Source organism: Rhododendron vialii, chromosome 9a, assembly GCF_030253575.1.
Source record: "Rhododendron vialii isolate Sample 1 chromosome 9a, ASM3025357v1".
NCBI lineage: Eukaryota > Viridiplantae > Streptophyta > Magnoliopsida > Ericales > Ericaceae > Rhododendron > Rhododendron vialii.
In genome coordinates, this window is record NC_080565.1 from 28,264,621 (window position 1) to 28,280,738 (window position 16,118).

At 37.5% G+C, this 16,118-nt stretch overlaps 1 protein-coding gene and 1 long non-coding RNA gene across 2 annotated transcripts; one reads left to right on the top strand and one right to left on the bottom strand.

Moving 5' to 3' along the window:
* The first annotated feature begins 8,655 nt into the window (after window positions 1-8,655).
* LOC131301361 (protein FAR1-RELATED SEQUENCE 4-like) lies at window positions 8,656-10,857 on the top strand. The gene is made up of 2 exons (XM_058327583.1): window positions 8,656-8,870; window positions 9,979-10,857. The coding sequence occupies exon 2, from the start codon at window positions 10,141-10,143 to the stop codon at window positions 10,642-10,644; it is 504 nt and encodes a 167-aa protein (XP_058183566.1). The 5' UTR covers window positions 8,656-8,870; window positions 9,979-10,140; the 3' UTR covers window positions 10,645-10,857.
* A 387-nt stretch (window positions 10,858-11,244) lies between these two features.
* LOC131300903 (uncharacterized) lies at window positions 11,245-13,246 on the bottom strand. The gene is made up of 2 exons (XR_009191100.1): window positions 13,000-13,246; window positions 11,245-11,679 (listed from the first exon to the last, which is right to left on the bottom strand). It is a non-coding gene; the product is annotated as an uncharacterized LOC131300903 (long non-coding RNA).
* Window positions 13,247-16,118: the final 2,872 nt, after the last annotated feature.

Sequence of the window (16,118 nt, forward strand, 5' to 3'; positions counted from 1 at the left end):
TGTCCAAACGCACTTTCGACAATCTAGATTTGTTTGGATAATTTTTTAGTATAAAATTATCAAAATTTCCCCTCAAATTCAAACAAATCAGAGCGATTTAAAACACATTTAGACGACCGAAATGCACACAGATACCACGTGGATGTGCCACCTTGCACTAAAAAATTTCTCCCGAAAAATGGTAATAAACATAATAAAGGCAGAGAAGGAAATTGAATTGATTGGGAGATGATGAGGTGGCGGGGGAATGGGAAACGCTGTAGCGTAGTGCACCTCGCATTCGGTCGTTTATCTCTGCACAAACAGTTCGAATTTAATCCTATTTTTTATATATTCAAGTCTTTCATTGTCGAAATGAACGATCGGATCGGCGTACAACCTCGGATCCAGGCCTGGGACAGATGGACTTTACATTCTTGTGGCATGACCATACCATCTCATGTCATGCATATCATGCCATGGCTCTGCCACTGGGCGATTCCTTATCTGATGATCTCGTTACCTCACGCACTATTCTCAGCGTGCTGAGCACTCGCCAGAAGAGATGAGAAAAGGTCCCGCTTACGGGTTTTGAGATTGAGATTTTGGATTTGTAGGTAATGAATATAGAGAAAATTAGATTAATGATTAGGAATATGGTTCATGATTGGAGTTGGACAGAGAAAAAAATTAGAGTAATAATTGAAAACAAATTGAATAATGATTAGAATCTAAAATTCAAAATCCTTAAATGAACAAAGTTGCTAAGAGTCTGTTTCAGAAAGAGAAAAAAATTCTTATTTTTTAAGAAGGCAATTTCAAGCTCAAAAACTATGGGTTTATTGAAATCTAAAAATATGCAATATAGATCTTGTTTGAAAAATCTCGATGAGATCTTTTATACAATGCAACAAAAAATTGAAAAATTATTTTTTATTTATATTATTTTTGAGTATGAAAATGTAAAATAAACTTCTTATTTTTTAAGAAGGTTTCTGGAACGGAACCTAAGTTTGGTAGGAGGGTGGAAGGACACACGACGTTGATGTAGAGTCCGTTAACGTTTCTGAAGATTACAACTACGGTTTTTTCCCAATATTGGGGCTACGTCTCTCCGAATTTACAATACCGCCACTATAGATCCTTGTTACCCAAGTTTACCCGGAGAGAACCCAAAACCGGAAATTCATACTACACTTTCGGGGAGTAGATTTCGAACTGCCAAATTATTAACCGAACTCCGAAAGAAAAATGCACAAATCAATTCCATATTAAATTTTGCATTTCCCAAAATAAATTATTTGCGGAGTGCGAAAATCTACTCTATATTGAGAGTTAATAATTAAGGAGTACAAAAACGGAAATGATACTCACACAACCGTTGTGTGTGTTGTGTAATCAATTTTGACCGTTCAGATGTGTTTGGACGCTCTAGATTTTAAAAAAATTCTTCCAATGAAAAGTTTTAACTCTTCCAAGGAAAAGTTTGAACGAATCTTGACCATTTATTACAACAATAGACGGATGGAGATTGGTTGTGTTTGATGTTTTGCACAACCGTCGTGCATGTAGCATCTTTGGTACGAAAATCACTTCTCGTACTTTCGGGATTTTGTGATTTACCCTTTCTTAACCAGAATTTTTTTACGAAGGGAAGGAATTTTTTTCCCGGTGAAAATACATAAACACCCCATCAATTATCACACTTTCTCGTAAACACCTTCTCACATTTAAAAGCGCCCATGGAGACCCCCTCACCTATTCCCGTTACCCAAGTAACACCCTTCCGTCTTAGAACTGTTTGTTGGGAGGTCACATGTTAGCAAATTGGGCATTTTTTGGACAAAAATGCCTTTTGACAATCCACAGTCCACCATTGTCGCCACCACAATCTACAATCCACCACTGACTTCACCACCTCCACTATTGTTGCCGCCACAATCCCAAACCACCGCCAAGCACCAATCACCACCACCAAACCCCCCTCCCACACTCGGTCTCCAACAGTCACAACTATCACAAACCACAAATTACCAACTGGTAACCTCGTGGTGCAAAACCTGAGAGAGAGAGAGAGAGAGAGAGAGAGAGAGAGAGAGAGAGAGAGCAAACGAGAGACAACTGTAAATCCTCTTTCTTTCTCTACAAATTCTAATTGAAATACAGAAGAGAAGAATTTGCACTTGGATTATCATGCTTGGCCCTTGGAAGTGGATTTATCGGCAGCCATTTCTATTTGTTGAGAAACAAGTAAGAAGAAGAAGATGCGAAATTTATTTCTAAAAGACGAGATCTACCATGTTGGAAGAGCTATGAGTGGTGGAGTAGCCACAGAATATGTACACCTACATATCCACCATCTTGCACCATATATGCCTAATTACTCGAAAACAATTGAAAGAAAAATTGCAAAATTTGAAGGTGGTCATGACTAATATTAGCTACCAAGATTTAAGCTAATGAATCAACAGAACAATCCCACAAACAGAGGGATTTCCTAATTCACCTAAAGCCACAGAATATGTAAACCTACATATTCACCATCCTGCACCACATACGCCTAATTATATACAGCATAACAATCTCACTTTCTCATAATCAACATTCTACAATCTCGAGAGAGAGAGAGAGAGAGAGAGAGAGAGAGAGTCAATTTTCTTGATCAAGAAACAAGAACCCCATCTCCAGCCCTATTCATGGCAGCAAACTTGGTGGGCCTCGGCCAAAACTTCTTTCTCCTCTGATAGTGGCTCGACGGCCTAATAATTTGTATCAGAAAACGGCTTCAGAATGCAAGCCTTAGATTGATTTGGGTCAAGGCAATTGATATGGGCTGTCGATCTGCTCGAGAGCCCTCAGGAGTTCCTATGGAGGCTGCACCGGAACGAATCCGGGTGGGTCGTCAGAGAACAGAGGCACAGAAGAACAAGACGGTGTCGATCTCCTCCTTCTCCTCTCTCTCTCTCTCTCTCTCTCCCCCAGAGCGGTGGAGTAAATAATTTCAGGATTTTTTTAAAAAAAATTTCCTTTAAGGGTATAATAGAAAAGGGTATCCTAGTCATTTCCTCCATTCTGTTAACAGAGTTAGCATTTTTTTTCATTTTCAGTAGCTGTGGGGGTCTCCATAGGCACTTTTAAATGTGAGGTGGTGTTTACAAGAAAGTGTGATAATTGAGGGGATGTTTATGTATTTTCACCTTTTTTTCCCGCAAAACCAAGATCTATACAATACTCTCTGTGCTTCCCAATTATATGACTATTATTATTGGCTTGATTATCGAGACTGGTCATGTTTTAGATCTCGTCGATAACATATTTCAGGCAAAAAATCATGTTGATTGAACATTTGTAAATATGACTTTGTTATATATCTATCTAAAAAACATAAGGGTGTCGGGACCACACAAACATAAATTGAAAGAAGTGCTGAGATTCATTTGATGTAAGGGCTGATGTGTGTTTTTCAACTCTCTTAAGAAAACACTTATACTCTTACAAATACTCCTTCCGTCCCAGTTTGTTTGTCAAATTTCGACATATGTGTCTTTTACAAAATTATCTATATCTCACAATTTATAATGTTTTATATAATTTTGAAAACATCATATTTTAGATCTAATTGAGATATATAAACAAGATACAAGCATATAAAAAATATAGACAATTTTGTAAGAGGTCCTAAATAGTGAAAAAAGACAAACAAATCGGGACGGAGGGAGTATATTACAAAAATGTCATCGGTTCTTTTTACCCACTTCTCAGTTTTTGGCGTTGGCATAAAAAAATAAAAATATATTACAAAAATGCCCGTGCCTACGGCACTACTGGGGTGCGTAGTATCATAGGCACGGGTAAGCACTAATATATATATATATATATATATATATATCAGTTTGGATCAAGTCCGCACCGTTCGCACTTCACATTTTTCAATCGAATTTCGATAATCTGGGTCATTCAATGTGATCAGAATGTGATTTTAAGAGTACCCGCAAGAAATCAGAAAAAAAATGATCTGGAAGGTCTTCATCCGAACAGTTTTTTATTGAACAATTCAATAAAAAAAACTGTTCAATTCAAGCCCTTCGCTGTGTCTTTTTTTTTTTGACGATTTCTTGCGAGTGCCCTTAAAATCATGTTCTGAACACATTAAGCGGCTCAGATTATCAAAATTTGATCGGAAAAGAGGAGGTGTGGGCCGTAAAAGGTGTGGACTTGATCGGGACTCTGTGTATGTATATATACGGGGCGGTTCCGGATACACCTAAAAAAATACCTTAAAAAAAATACCTCATAGTTTCCGATCAAATTTTGATGATCCGAACCGTTCAATGTGATCAAAACGTGATTTTAAGAGTACACGCGAAAAATCAGCCAAAAAAATTACCGGGAAGGGCTTGATCCGAACAGTTTTTTATTAAACGGTTCAAATAAAAATTGCTCAAATCAAGCCTTTTCCGGTCATTTTCTTTGCTAATTTCTTGCGGACATCTTTAAAATCACATTCTGCACACATTGAACGGTTCGGATCATAAAAATTTGATCGAAAACCATGAGATTGAAATTTGGAGTGTTTTTTTAGATGTCCCTTGAACCATCCCGATATATATATAAGCGCATGCGCTCAAGCAATTAGCACACATAAATCATTATGTGCTCACATGCAATGTCTCTAGTGATGAAATTAACATAATCTAAACACTCAATGCATGGGCATTCACAGAAGACATAGGTTTAAGCACATGCAAATATAATATGGCCTCAAATGACATTAAAATTACAATCCAAATTAAATCCATCAAATTCCCTTTTAAGCTACGCAAGATACGTATATAGAAAAAACTACATGAAAACATGTTTGGATTTTTATCACAACACATTTTGACATGACATTATACACTCGATCATGGTTATTGATTCCAAAAACTCAATCGTCTTCATAAAATCCACTATAACAGTTTTGGAATAAATAAAGCTTCATATTTGATCCCTACAACACCAATGATTGAATTTAATGAAATAGAGCAACATCTAACTAATCAACCCAAATTAAGTAACATAAGGAAGCAAAAGAGATGACAGAACTGTGCCTTTGAGATGGTTTCACTTATATATCCACATGGATTTCGACATAGCTGATTTCGATGGCTTCAAGCTCTATTACCAAGCTCAAACTCCTAAGGTTTATGCGGGAGGTTACCCTTGAAACCTGTATAAAATCAATATTTTTTCAAATCATAAACACAATTTCAACCATCAAAACACTTTGCAAGATGCTACCGTTGTTATGTTCGTTCCCTCATCCGTATATGTGCATGTAATAATGAAAGCCAAGTTACTTTTCAGAGTCAGGTGCGTGGAGATCTTAGTCCTAAAAATTAAATGAAGTTTAGGAATGGATAATAGAAATAGTGTGTCAAAATGAATAATACCAGAAAGAGGATGGTTTTATTCGTTTTGACACACTATTTCAAAACTGTTATAGTGGATTTTATGACGATGTTTGGGTTTTTAGAATGTGATCAATACCATGATCGAGTGTATAATATAATGTCAAAATGTGTTGCAATAAAAATTCAAACATGTTTTCATGTAGTTTTTTCTATGTAAATATCTTGAGTAGCTTAAAAGGGAATTTGATGGATTTAATTTGGATTTGTCATTTTGATGTCATTTGAGACCATATTACATGTGCTTGAACCTTCAGTGACTGCTCATGCATTGAGTGTTTAGATTATGTTAATGTCATCACTACAGATATTGCATGTGAGCACATAATGATTTGCGTGTGCCGATTATTCAAGCCGTGCCTTTAAGTATGGGCATGCGCTAGTGTGTGTATATATATATATATATATATACACGGAGAGGTTTTGGGGTCACCTAAAAAATCTCTAAAAAGAAACCACAAATCTCAATCTCATAATTTTCGATCAAATTTTGATAGTCCGAACCGTTTATATGTTTAAAACGTTATTTTAAAGGTACCTACGAGAAATTGGCAAAAAAAAAAAAGACTGAAAAAGGCTTGATTTGAGTAGTTTTTCATAAATGCTGACAGTAACTATTTTATGAAAAACTGTCTGTTTCAAATGAGGACCACTTCATTTTAGTTAAAATGCGAACTCTCCATTTCCCGATCGAATTTCGATAATCCAAACTGCTCAATGTAATCAGAACATGATTTTAAGGGTATCCGTGAGAAATCAGCAAAAAAAATTAACTAGAGAGAGCTTCATCTGAAGAGTTTTTTTATTGAACGATTCAATAAAAAATTGTTAAAATCAAGCCCTTCATGGTCATTATATTGGCCGATTTCTCGCGAGTACCCTTAAAATCACGTTTTGAACACATTGAATGGCTCGAATCATCAAAATTCGATCAGAAAAAGGAATCCGCATTTTAAGAGGTCTTCATTCGATAGTAGGCTTTTCTGGTATACAGCAGCAGCAAAGTTTTAGGTAAACTCCCATTTCGCGTTGCATATGTGATATTCTTTGATCAGTGAATGATCAAAATAGATGTTTCATGTTTGTGTGAATAGTTTTTTTTTTTTACCAACTTCCCAAGAACACGAAAAAATCGTCACAACGATATTACTACTCCAATTTGGAGCACCAAGTGGAGAGGACACGTTGTACTACGGCGGTATCGGATAATTACCCCACAATGAACTGCGCTATAGCCATCGCACCAAAATGCAGTGGCGGGCCACTGCACGCCGTGTGAAGCTCATTTCGGGCCACGCACAAATGATCCGAGTCGTTTAATAATTTAAAAAAAAAGTTCGAGTGGGCACCGCAGAACATCAGCTCTATTCAATATGTGTAGGTACTCGGATCAAGTTTCTCATTTTCTGTTCACCAAAAAACCAATCTTTCCATTTTTTTTCGATTTTCCAAAACTGAAAAGTTTGATCCGAGTACTTACACATATCGGATTGAATAGGCTGTAGACTTTCTGCCCCACAAGAAGACTATGCACGTGATTGTGTTGGCTTTTGGAGTAGCACCATGCCCCTCTCAATCAGACGGATCAGGTCGTGCCACCTCAGCACGTAAAACCAATGGATTGTCCCCAGTCCGTGTTCAAATGCTAAGGGGTACCGACCAAGCCGTGTACATACGGCGCACGTCGTCATGTGGGGCTTACTAAGGATTCCACACAAATAATCTGATCCGTTGAATAATTTTAAAATATTTTTTCAAGCGGTCCCGCAAAAAAAGAAAACTTCTGAATAAAAAGTTAGAAGATTGGATCGAGCACCTAAAATATACTTCAATTGAGCTGACTATCCATTTGAAAAAATATTTTTAAACTTTTCAATGGATTGCATCATTTGTGCGGGAACCTTAGGAGACCCCGCATAGCGATCACGGCTTCGTCGGTACCAATAGTCGATCTGCAGTCCATACCTAAGTATGGAATTGTTACAGATTATACTAATTGCTGTATTTGGATGGATTTTTGAGTTCGATTTTTGGATAATGTGTGAATAGAGAAATTAAGGTAATGATTGAAAGTATGGGTAATGAATGAAGATAGATATAAAGAGAAATTATAATAATGATTGGAGATAGGGGTAATGAGTGAAGGAAAAATGAGAGTAATAATTAAAAGTAGAGGTAATAAGTATTTTTTGAATTGTTTTTTTTTTCTTTCCCAGAAAGGTCCACACAAAGCAACTTTCTCTCTATCTCCCTCTCTCTCTCTAGTTTCAAAGCAGAGCACAGAAAGTGGGAGAGAGTGGTTGGGTGTGTGAGAAACTTTTAGGTATATTGGGGATATCAAGTCCCATGGTATTCTTTCGGATCCATTTCTCATTGTTTGGCTATTTTTCGATTACATTTGGATGATCGGTTTCGTTCATTTTGTAGAGTTCAGCGAGACCATAATCATTTCGTTCATTTTGTAGAGTTCAGCGAGACCATAATCATACCAAAAATTGTGTTTATCAGACTTTATTTGATATATGATCAGCACATATGAAAATTAAAGAATATCAAAACTGAGTCCAAAAATACACAAAATCAAAACCTAGTTTTAGTTATTTTGCAATTTTCACCTGTACCGATCATGTATCAAATAAGGTCTGATGAACACAATTTTTTGAAATATTATGGTTCTCGCCGAACCCTACAAAATGAACAGAATCGATCATTCAAATATAATTGAAAAATAGCCAAAAAACGAAAAATGTAGTGAAAGGGATACCGAGTGACTTGGACCCGGGGACCCTGCCGAGCGGCACCCCTGCCGAGCGGGTGCCGAGCGGCCAATCCGGCCGTTCATCTCGGAATCAACGGCCCGAATCGAAACATCTTTTTCCTTTTTTTTTTCTTTTTTTTTAAATCCGTTCGGTACCTTTACATCCGGGCCATCCAAAACACTTTTGGACGGCCGAGATGCGCTCGGCACCGCTGCCAAGCACCTCTGCTTGGCAGCATCTCCCAATCCGAGTGACTTGGCATCCTCGGTATAGCTAAAAGTTTCTCGGGTTGTGTATGGCCTCTGTTGTCCCTGAGATTTTGTGAACAAAAATGCTACACACACAACCATTCCCACACAACAAGTCACACAACCGCTGACGTCAGCATGACGTCAGCTCAAAACGACGTCGTTTTGCTTAATATAAAAATAAAAAAAAAAAACCCAGGTCACAGAATAACTTTCCCTTCCCTCCCCGGCTCCCCCATTCTCCTTCCCTCCACTTTCACGCTCAAAATTTCAGAGAAGAGTGAGACGGGCTCCCACCACCTGACGACCACGGGTACTCTTCCCACCACCACCGGCAACCACCACAACCCAACCTTAGAGCTCTCCCACCTCCGGCGATCGCCACCACCATCGATTTCTGAGAACTCCAAGGTTGATCGATAATCACCACGAAGGTTTCTCTCTCTCTCTGATTTCAATTAGTACCCTAAACTTGAATTTGTTCTTCTGTGAAGCTTTTTTCGTTCATTTGTAATTGTATGTATCTGCTTAGACCTAGAGCTTTATTTCTTTGGACTGGGATTAGTCTTTGTTTTCAAGATAGAAGGGAAAAATTCCGAAGAGTTATTAATTGATGGGGGTTATCTCTCTCTCTCTCTCTGATTTCAATTAGTACTCTAAACTTAGTTGCTACATTGCTGGAAAAAAAAACCCCTAAACAATGAATGTTTACATTTTTTTAAACCGAATGTCAGCGGAAGATTACCTGAAATTAGTGACGATAGGTTGTACAATGAAATTGGTGCTTTCAATTGACCCAAAGTATTTGAAATACTTCCTCCGAAAGGGGTTCCAGAGGCACCAGAGTCTTCCAGTGAAGTAAGATTCCCAATCGACGAAGGAATCCCTCCAGTCAAATTATTACTATAAACGTAGAGTATTATGAGTCTCGTGATAGAATAAGCAAGTTCTTTTGGGAACTCTCCTACTAGCTTGTTTGTGCCTACATTAAGGAACATGAGATTTGAGCAATGAGATAGGCTTGCAGGAATTGTACCTTGAAAACTGTTGAAGCTCATATTCAATTTCTGTAACCTAAAAAGATGGTTATTGACTTATTGTGCCAGTTTGACGTAGACAATCATCATGTATGTGAAGTGCTGATAAAAAAAAATCCTCATGTTTAGTGTCTATGGAAAGAACTTTGTAAATTGTAACCCTTCAAATTATGTCTTTCTTTGCATTCATGAATTCATATTTGTTCCTAGGAAAGTTAGAAGTGAGACCAATAGAAGAAATCAAGCGAACATTGCGTTTACATAAGACGGTCTGACCCTAGTGCACCAATTAGTATTGTTGTTGCAAATACTAATGGGTAGCTGTTCTTGTTCTCATCCACCTTCTTGTTTTTTTTCCCCTTTCAAAAATACTAGGTGTTGATAACAATTTGCGAGCATGTCAAATGGTTCTAGCTTCTTGTATTTTATATTGTTGTTCACTCTATTCATTGCATTGTCAGTTGATTATATCTCTGTATAATTGTCTCATTTTCTTTATCAATAGATGATGTCCCCGGATTCTGTTCCGTCGGCAATGCCTCCAAACAAAGAGTGCATAGAAGAAGAAGAGGTATAGAGTGAAGATTGTGATGAAATAGATACTAGCAAAGTTGGGAAGGAGGCAACAAAAAATTGTGAAGATGGAGTTGAAGAACCAAAAGAGGGAATGACATTTGACACATCGGAGGAAGCTTATTCATATTACTCAAGATATGCTAAAGAAAAAGGGTTTGCTGTGGCAAAAACAACATCAAGAAAGGGAAAAGATGGAAAGTTGAAGGATGTAACTATAGCATGCAGTCGTGCTGGAAAGGCAAGGGTGACAAGCAACCCGGTCAAACCACGGCCACAATCAAAAATTGATTGTCAAGCTCATGTTACCGTTGTGTTGCACCCGAATGGAAAGTGGAGGTTAAACCGGGTTGCTTTAGTTCACAATCATGACCAGAGCCCGGGAAAGGCAAGGTATTTGAGGAGTAATAGGGTACTTGATGAACAAGTGAAAAGAAGACTTGAATTGAATGATAAAGCTGGGATCAATCTGAACCAAACTTATACCTCACTTCAGATTGTCGAAATCATGTGGACCACAACCAAGTATGCTGGAAACTCAATGGCAAGGATGCGGAGGACAACAAAGTTATACGCAAATGATGAACGCACCGGATAATGTTGAAGACTAGTTCACTTGCATTGTATTGTTTTATATCGTGTCCTGTGTCTTCTGTCCCCTTTTGTGTTCTTGAAAGTTGTCCATATCGTGTCCTGTATCCTGTGTCCACATTGGCTAACATTTTGTGGTTAAAGTTACATAGATTTGTTTGAAGATTTATGTTTCAAGTTGACTTCTTTAATGAGATGCATTATACTTTTGTTCATAAAATTGCGCCCGTGTCATTTACTTTCTTTCTGCTTCTGTTTTATGTTGAGATCATGATATTATTGAGATTCTATTCCATTTGACATTAACCTTTTCCTTGGACAGAGGGATTGATAGTTTGGAAGGTTGAAGTTGAATTCATAGTTCCATTAGATAAGATTTTGAAAGTAAGTTTTCTTTTTGGAGGATGATTTGGTCAGTTCAAAAGCTTAGAATAAAAGCAAAATAGTACCAAGTTTTAAGGTGAATTCAATCAGCAATATGAACACTAGAATCATGCTAGTGTATTTGGTTCTGGAAAAAATTCGGCATAGTCTCCCCTGTTTTTGGTCCTAGCCTGACGTCTCGCGTCTCAGTCAGTACAATAATAACAACATTAACAACATCAGGTTGCAATCCATTGCCAAATTATCCATTCCCAACAAAAACCATAAAACAACAGTCACACAAATAGGTTACAAGCGAAGTTGGGTTTCACAAAACTACAACTTGATATTTCAACTTGATATTTCAACTTGATATTCCAACAAATTACAATTTCATGTTCCAAATTACAACAATTGATCATTTTCTTGGCCTTTGATTCACTTGAATAGCTTCAATCTATTTCAACGGCATGTGGCATCTCGAAGTTGTTGAACTTCCAAGCGGAGTCATCTCTATGCCGATATCTCTCTATTTAAACTCATGAATCATCTTCAAGCTTTTTCCAACAAAAACTCTTCTTGGGTAGGAATAAGCAATGGTTGCTATGGCTCGGATTTGAAATTCCAAAGTTAACAGCCATATGTAATCAAGCTGCCCTCTCAATCTTCCAAGCATAACCTAAGAATAACAATGAGTAATAAGAATAACACAAAAATTTGCAAACATATTTAGATGATCCGTTGGGATATTATTATCTAGGGATTGATGTCCTCCACAAAACAAATAATACATGTTGCAGAAGTTTATAAACTGAACAGGATGCAGTTCAATCCCTAACATGAGAATTTTCCAAGATTGATTTTAAGAATAAAACCTTTAACTTGAAACAACATAAAGCATAGAGAATTTTATCTAGCCAAGTGGATATAATTGCTTTTCCTATTGTTTTGGCAGCTATCGTTATAGCATGTCTACCATGTATCACATTCGGTTGGATAGCAGAAATAGTAGATGGTGGAGAAATGAGAAAGTTCCTTTACTCCCTTTACTTCATGCATCTTCGCTCTTGCGGGCAGGAACGGAAAGGAAGGGACAAATGTTTGGAACGGAAAGAAAGGGAGAAGAAAGGACTAAAAAGCTGATGTTGAGGAACGCGTCCCTTCTAATCTCTTTCTTCCCATAGCTTCCAAAAGGAGTTCCAAGTCCCCCCCCCCCCCCCCCCCCCGTCCCAAACAAAAGAGAATTAGCATGCCAATACTATTTTTCACCCAACCAAACCAGCAGCTGTTGACTGGACAATGCAGCGTTCATGGTCTTAAATTCCAATCTCTAGCTTGCTCATATGGTGAGAATGGAGATTGACATAATAAAACCCCGTAACTGTGAGTTCTTCTTAAAGTATGTCTACCATTCTTCAAGCCATTCCGGTATCCAAACAAAAGAATTTTTTCTTGTCACCATCCATTTCCATCAGCAAAAACAACTCACTTGTTCTCATAATATGCTATAATATGAACTTTTGACACAAAAGCAGACCTCAACCAATTGTGAGACTACCAGACCTACAGAAACCAACTCATAGATTGTCCCTCATACTCGAAACATTACCAAATGCAACAACTTCAGAATTCCCAAGAATTAAGGTTGACTAGAATGTGGAGTAAGTGTTAATGTGCGTCAACTGGTATCCTCGTATCACTTATGGGAGCCATTGATAATGCTAGCATGATTTCAAAACAAATTAATAAGACAATTTTCCATTTGCATGCCACCAATACTGTCTTCCACTGTACCAAAATCAGCAAGCATGGTCTTCAACCATATCTCGATATTGAACAGCCATCCAAAATATAGAATCTTTCACTACCAGAAAAAATGAAACTTTAATTTTCGAATTAGGGTTTTTTATTCAGCAACTCAATTTAGGGTTTTTTTTTTTTCCACTAACTCAGCAATTCAATTAAGGATACTAATTGAAACAAGAAGAGAGAGGGAGACCTTTGTGGTGGGGCAAAGTCGGACTGCTCAGAAGCCGGTGGTGGTGGCGTTCGCCGGCGGTGGGGAGCGCTGGGGGTGGGGCAAAGTCGGATTGCCCAGAAGCCGGTGGTGGGGAGCGCTGGGGTTGGGTTCTGATGGTGGAGGTGGAAAGCGTGGTCGCCGGTGGAGGTGGGAAGCACGGTCGCCGGTGGTGGTGGGGCTTCTCCTGTTTGTAATCTGTATGTCGATCGTGAGAAAGGGGAAGAAGGGAAAGTTATTCCGTGACCTGGGGTTTTTTTTTTTTTTATAAATCAAAACGACGTCGTTTTGAGATGACGTCATGCTGACGTCAGCGGTTGTGTAACTTGTTGTGTGGGAATGGTTGTGTGTGTAGCACTATTGTTTTGTGAATCACAAAGTCACGTGATCGGTGATTGTAATACTACGTCATTACATGCATCAGAATGTTGACCATAGTACTCCCATTAGGAGAGAGAAAGTAGGGGCGAGTGGGTTTGAGTGGTGCTACAGTTCCCCACGAAATCCCGACCGAATTTCTGACGGTCCGCCGGGCCCATTTCGGATACCGAATGAATGATTCGAGCCATCCAAAAAAAATTTTTAAAAAATTAAGTGGGCCTATGCGAGAATATATGATATACATACAAAAATAGAGTATTTGGATCGGTCACCTACACACATCGAATGTCGTTAATTCTCGCTTGGGCCAACTCGATTTTTTTTAAAATTTTTTTTGGACAGCTCGAATCATCTGTCCGGTGGCCGGAGTGGGCCCAGCGGACCGCTGGGAATTCGTTCGGGATTCTCCGTCGGGAACCTCAGACTTTTCGTGTGGGTTTAGAACCCGTTCTGGAAGTGAAAAAAAGTCCTTATTTTTAAAAAAAGCAATTTCAAGCTCAAATGTTATGGGTTTATTGAAATCTAAAAACATGCAATATGAATCTTATTTGAAAGATCTCGATGAGATTTTTTATACGATGCAAAAAAAATTAAAAAATTATTTTTTATTTACATTATTTTTAAATTCAAAAATGTAAAATAAACTGTTTATTTTGTAAGAAGATTTTTAGAACGGGCCTTAGAGCATCCGCAATGGGAATAATCAAAATCGATAACCAAAATGTGTCACGTCAGCATTTGATTATCCATTTAGTTCATAATCAAACTTAACAAACTTGATCTCCACATTGGTTATTTTTGTATCCCTATACAAACGCCCCACACAATATGCAATGCAACTATGTCCAATTGCAAACGAGTTTTAATCACGCACCCGACCATACCAAATTATTTATCTCGATGAGACGATTCTAATGTGAGGTGTTTTTTAATTTTTTAATTTTGAATTTGGTTATTGAGTTTTGGTTATTGGTAAAAGTTGTTAAGTTTGGTTATGAAATGAGTAGAATTTGGTTATTTGCTAAAAGACTTATAACTTTGCTTATTATAATATGAGGTATTTTTTTAGCATTGTTGTTAAGTTTACTTATTCATACTAATTTGCTTATTACAATGTGGATGCTCTTAGCAAGCAATAAAAAGAAGATGACTCAACAGATTGGATGCCCGCACTTATTTCCCGCCAAAGGTCCCCGGCGGGCTCCGCAGCCTGCCTTTTTTCCAAGCTGTGCACAGAGCGCTTTTTCCTAAATTTTGAAATGATTTTGGGTGTTTTGTTAACATCTCTAACGATATCGAACGAAACTCATTTTTTACAGAGACCTTAAACGACATATTTTGAACAAAATGAGCGACTCTAATCATCTTTGTGCGACCCGAGACAAGAGAAAAAACGCTCTGTGCACAGCTACTATGCACAAGCTGTGCAAGTAGCTTTTCTGTTTTTTTTCCGCCCGAAAAGCTGTGCACGTAGCTTTTCTGCTTTTTTCCCGCCCGAAAACAATCCACAGGCCTCATTTGCCGACTCGGCTCTCATCCAATTTGGTAAGCAGTCAATTTGGTCCAATTTCGGTTATTTGTAAACCTCTTCTCGGGGTTCACATTATGATCGAAATTAGTTGCTGTTTAGATCTCGTCGAGAACAGCGACCGTGTTGAAAATTAAGCTCATCAGATACAGGTTGTTATGATTTAGAAATGCATTAAACTTAGAAAAATAGAAGTTGCAATACTAGATTGCAACTCGTTTGACACAATTTTCTGAATCTTAATTCATTTCGAAATCATATCAAACGGTATTCGATCAATGCGATTTTCGACGTGTTTATATTTTTTGAGATCTCTAACAAAGTGAACAATCTCGATCATTATTATTGGCTCGGAAAAGGCCAAGAAATGAATGTAACTGGAGCCGATGCTACCAAATCGGATGGGAGCCGGCTCCCTCATCTGCGGTCAAAGTTGCAACGAGTGACAGAGTCATGACTCAGATTTGGGTGTGACGATGGATGTTTAATGAGACTTCACTAGTATTTATAATTTTTTTCCGTACAAGTATGAAGCGAAAAATTAAATGTAAAGTGGTTACAATAGTTGCATGGATTTAGATTGAAAAGTGGAATAATAATTTATTTTTCTTTTTTATTTGAAAAAAAATTCGCATTTTTTAGTTTTGCGTCAAACTTTTGTGACTTATTAATTCGTCTCAACGAGAGGAATCGAAAAAGTAAAAAAATTTAATCGAAACTCATAATTTTTTGAATAAAGACGAAACTCATTTTTAGTTTTGTATTTGACTTATTTTCGTCTTAATTCAAAAAATTATGAGTTTCGATCAAATTTTTTTACTTTTTCGATTCCTCTCATCGAGACGAATCAATAAGTCACAAAAATTTGACACAAAACAAACAAATGCAAAAAAAATTTAAATAAAGAAAAAAAAATAAGTTTGATAACATTTCAATCCAAACCAGGCCTATATTTCTATTTTGTTACTTTGATTTAATTCTCTTGTATTCTTCAAGCGAAAGCCATTGCAATATTCTTTTTATGATCCAAAGTACTCTTTTTCTGAATCACTAATTTTCCCTTATTTTTGTGGGAAGTCAAGTTCTTTGGATACCGATAAATGTATAATTCTATCACTAAATCTCCCATAAAAATAACAGTATTTAGAAAACCGAGGTGACTCTTGTCACTCCCATTCAATTTAGCTTCGCC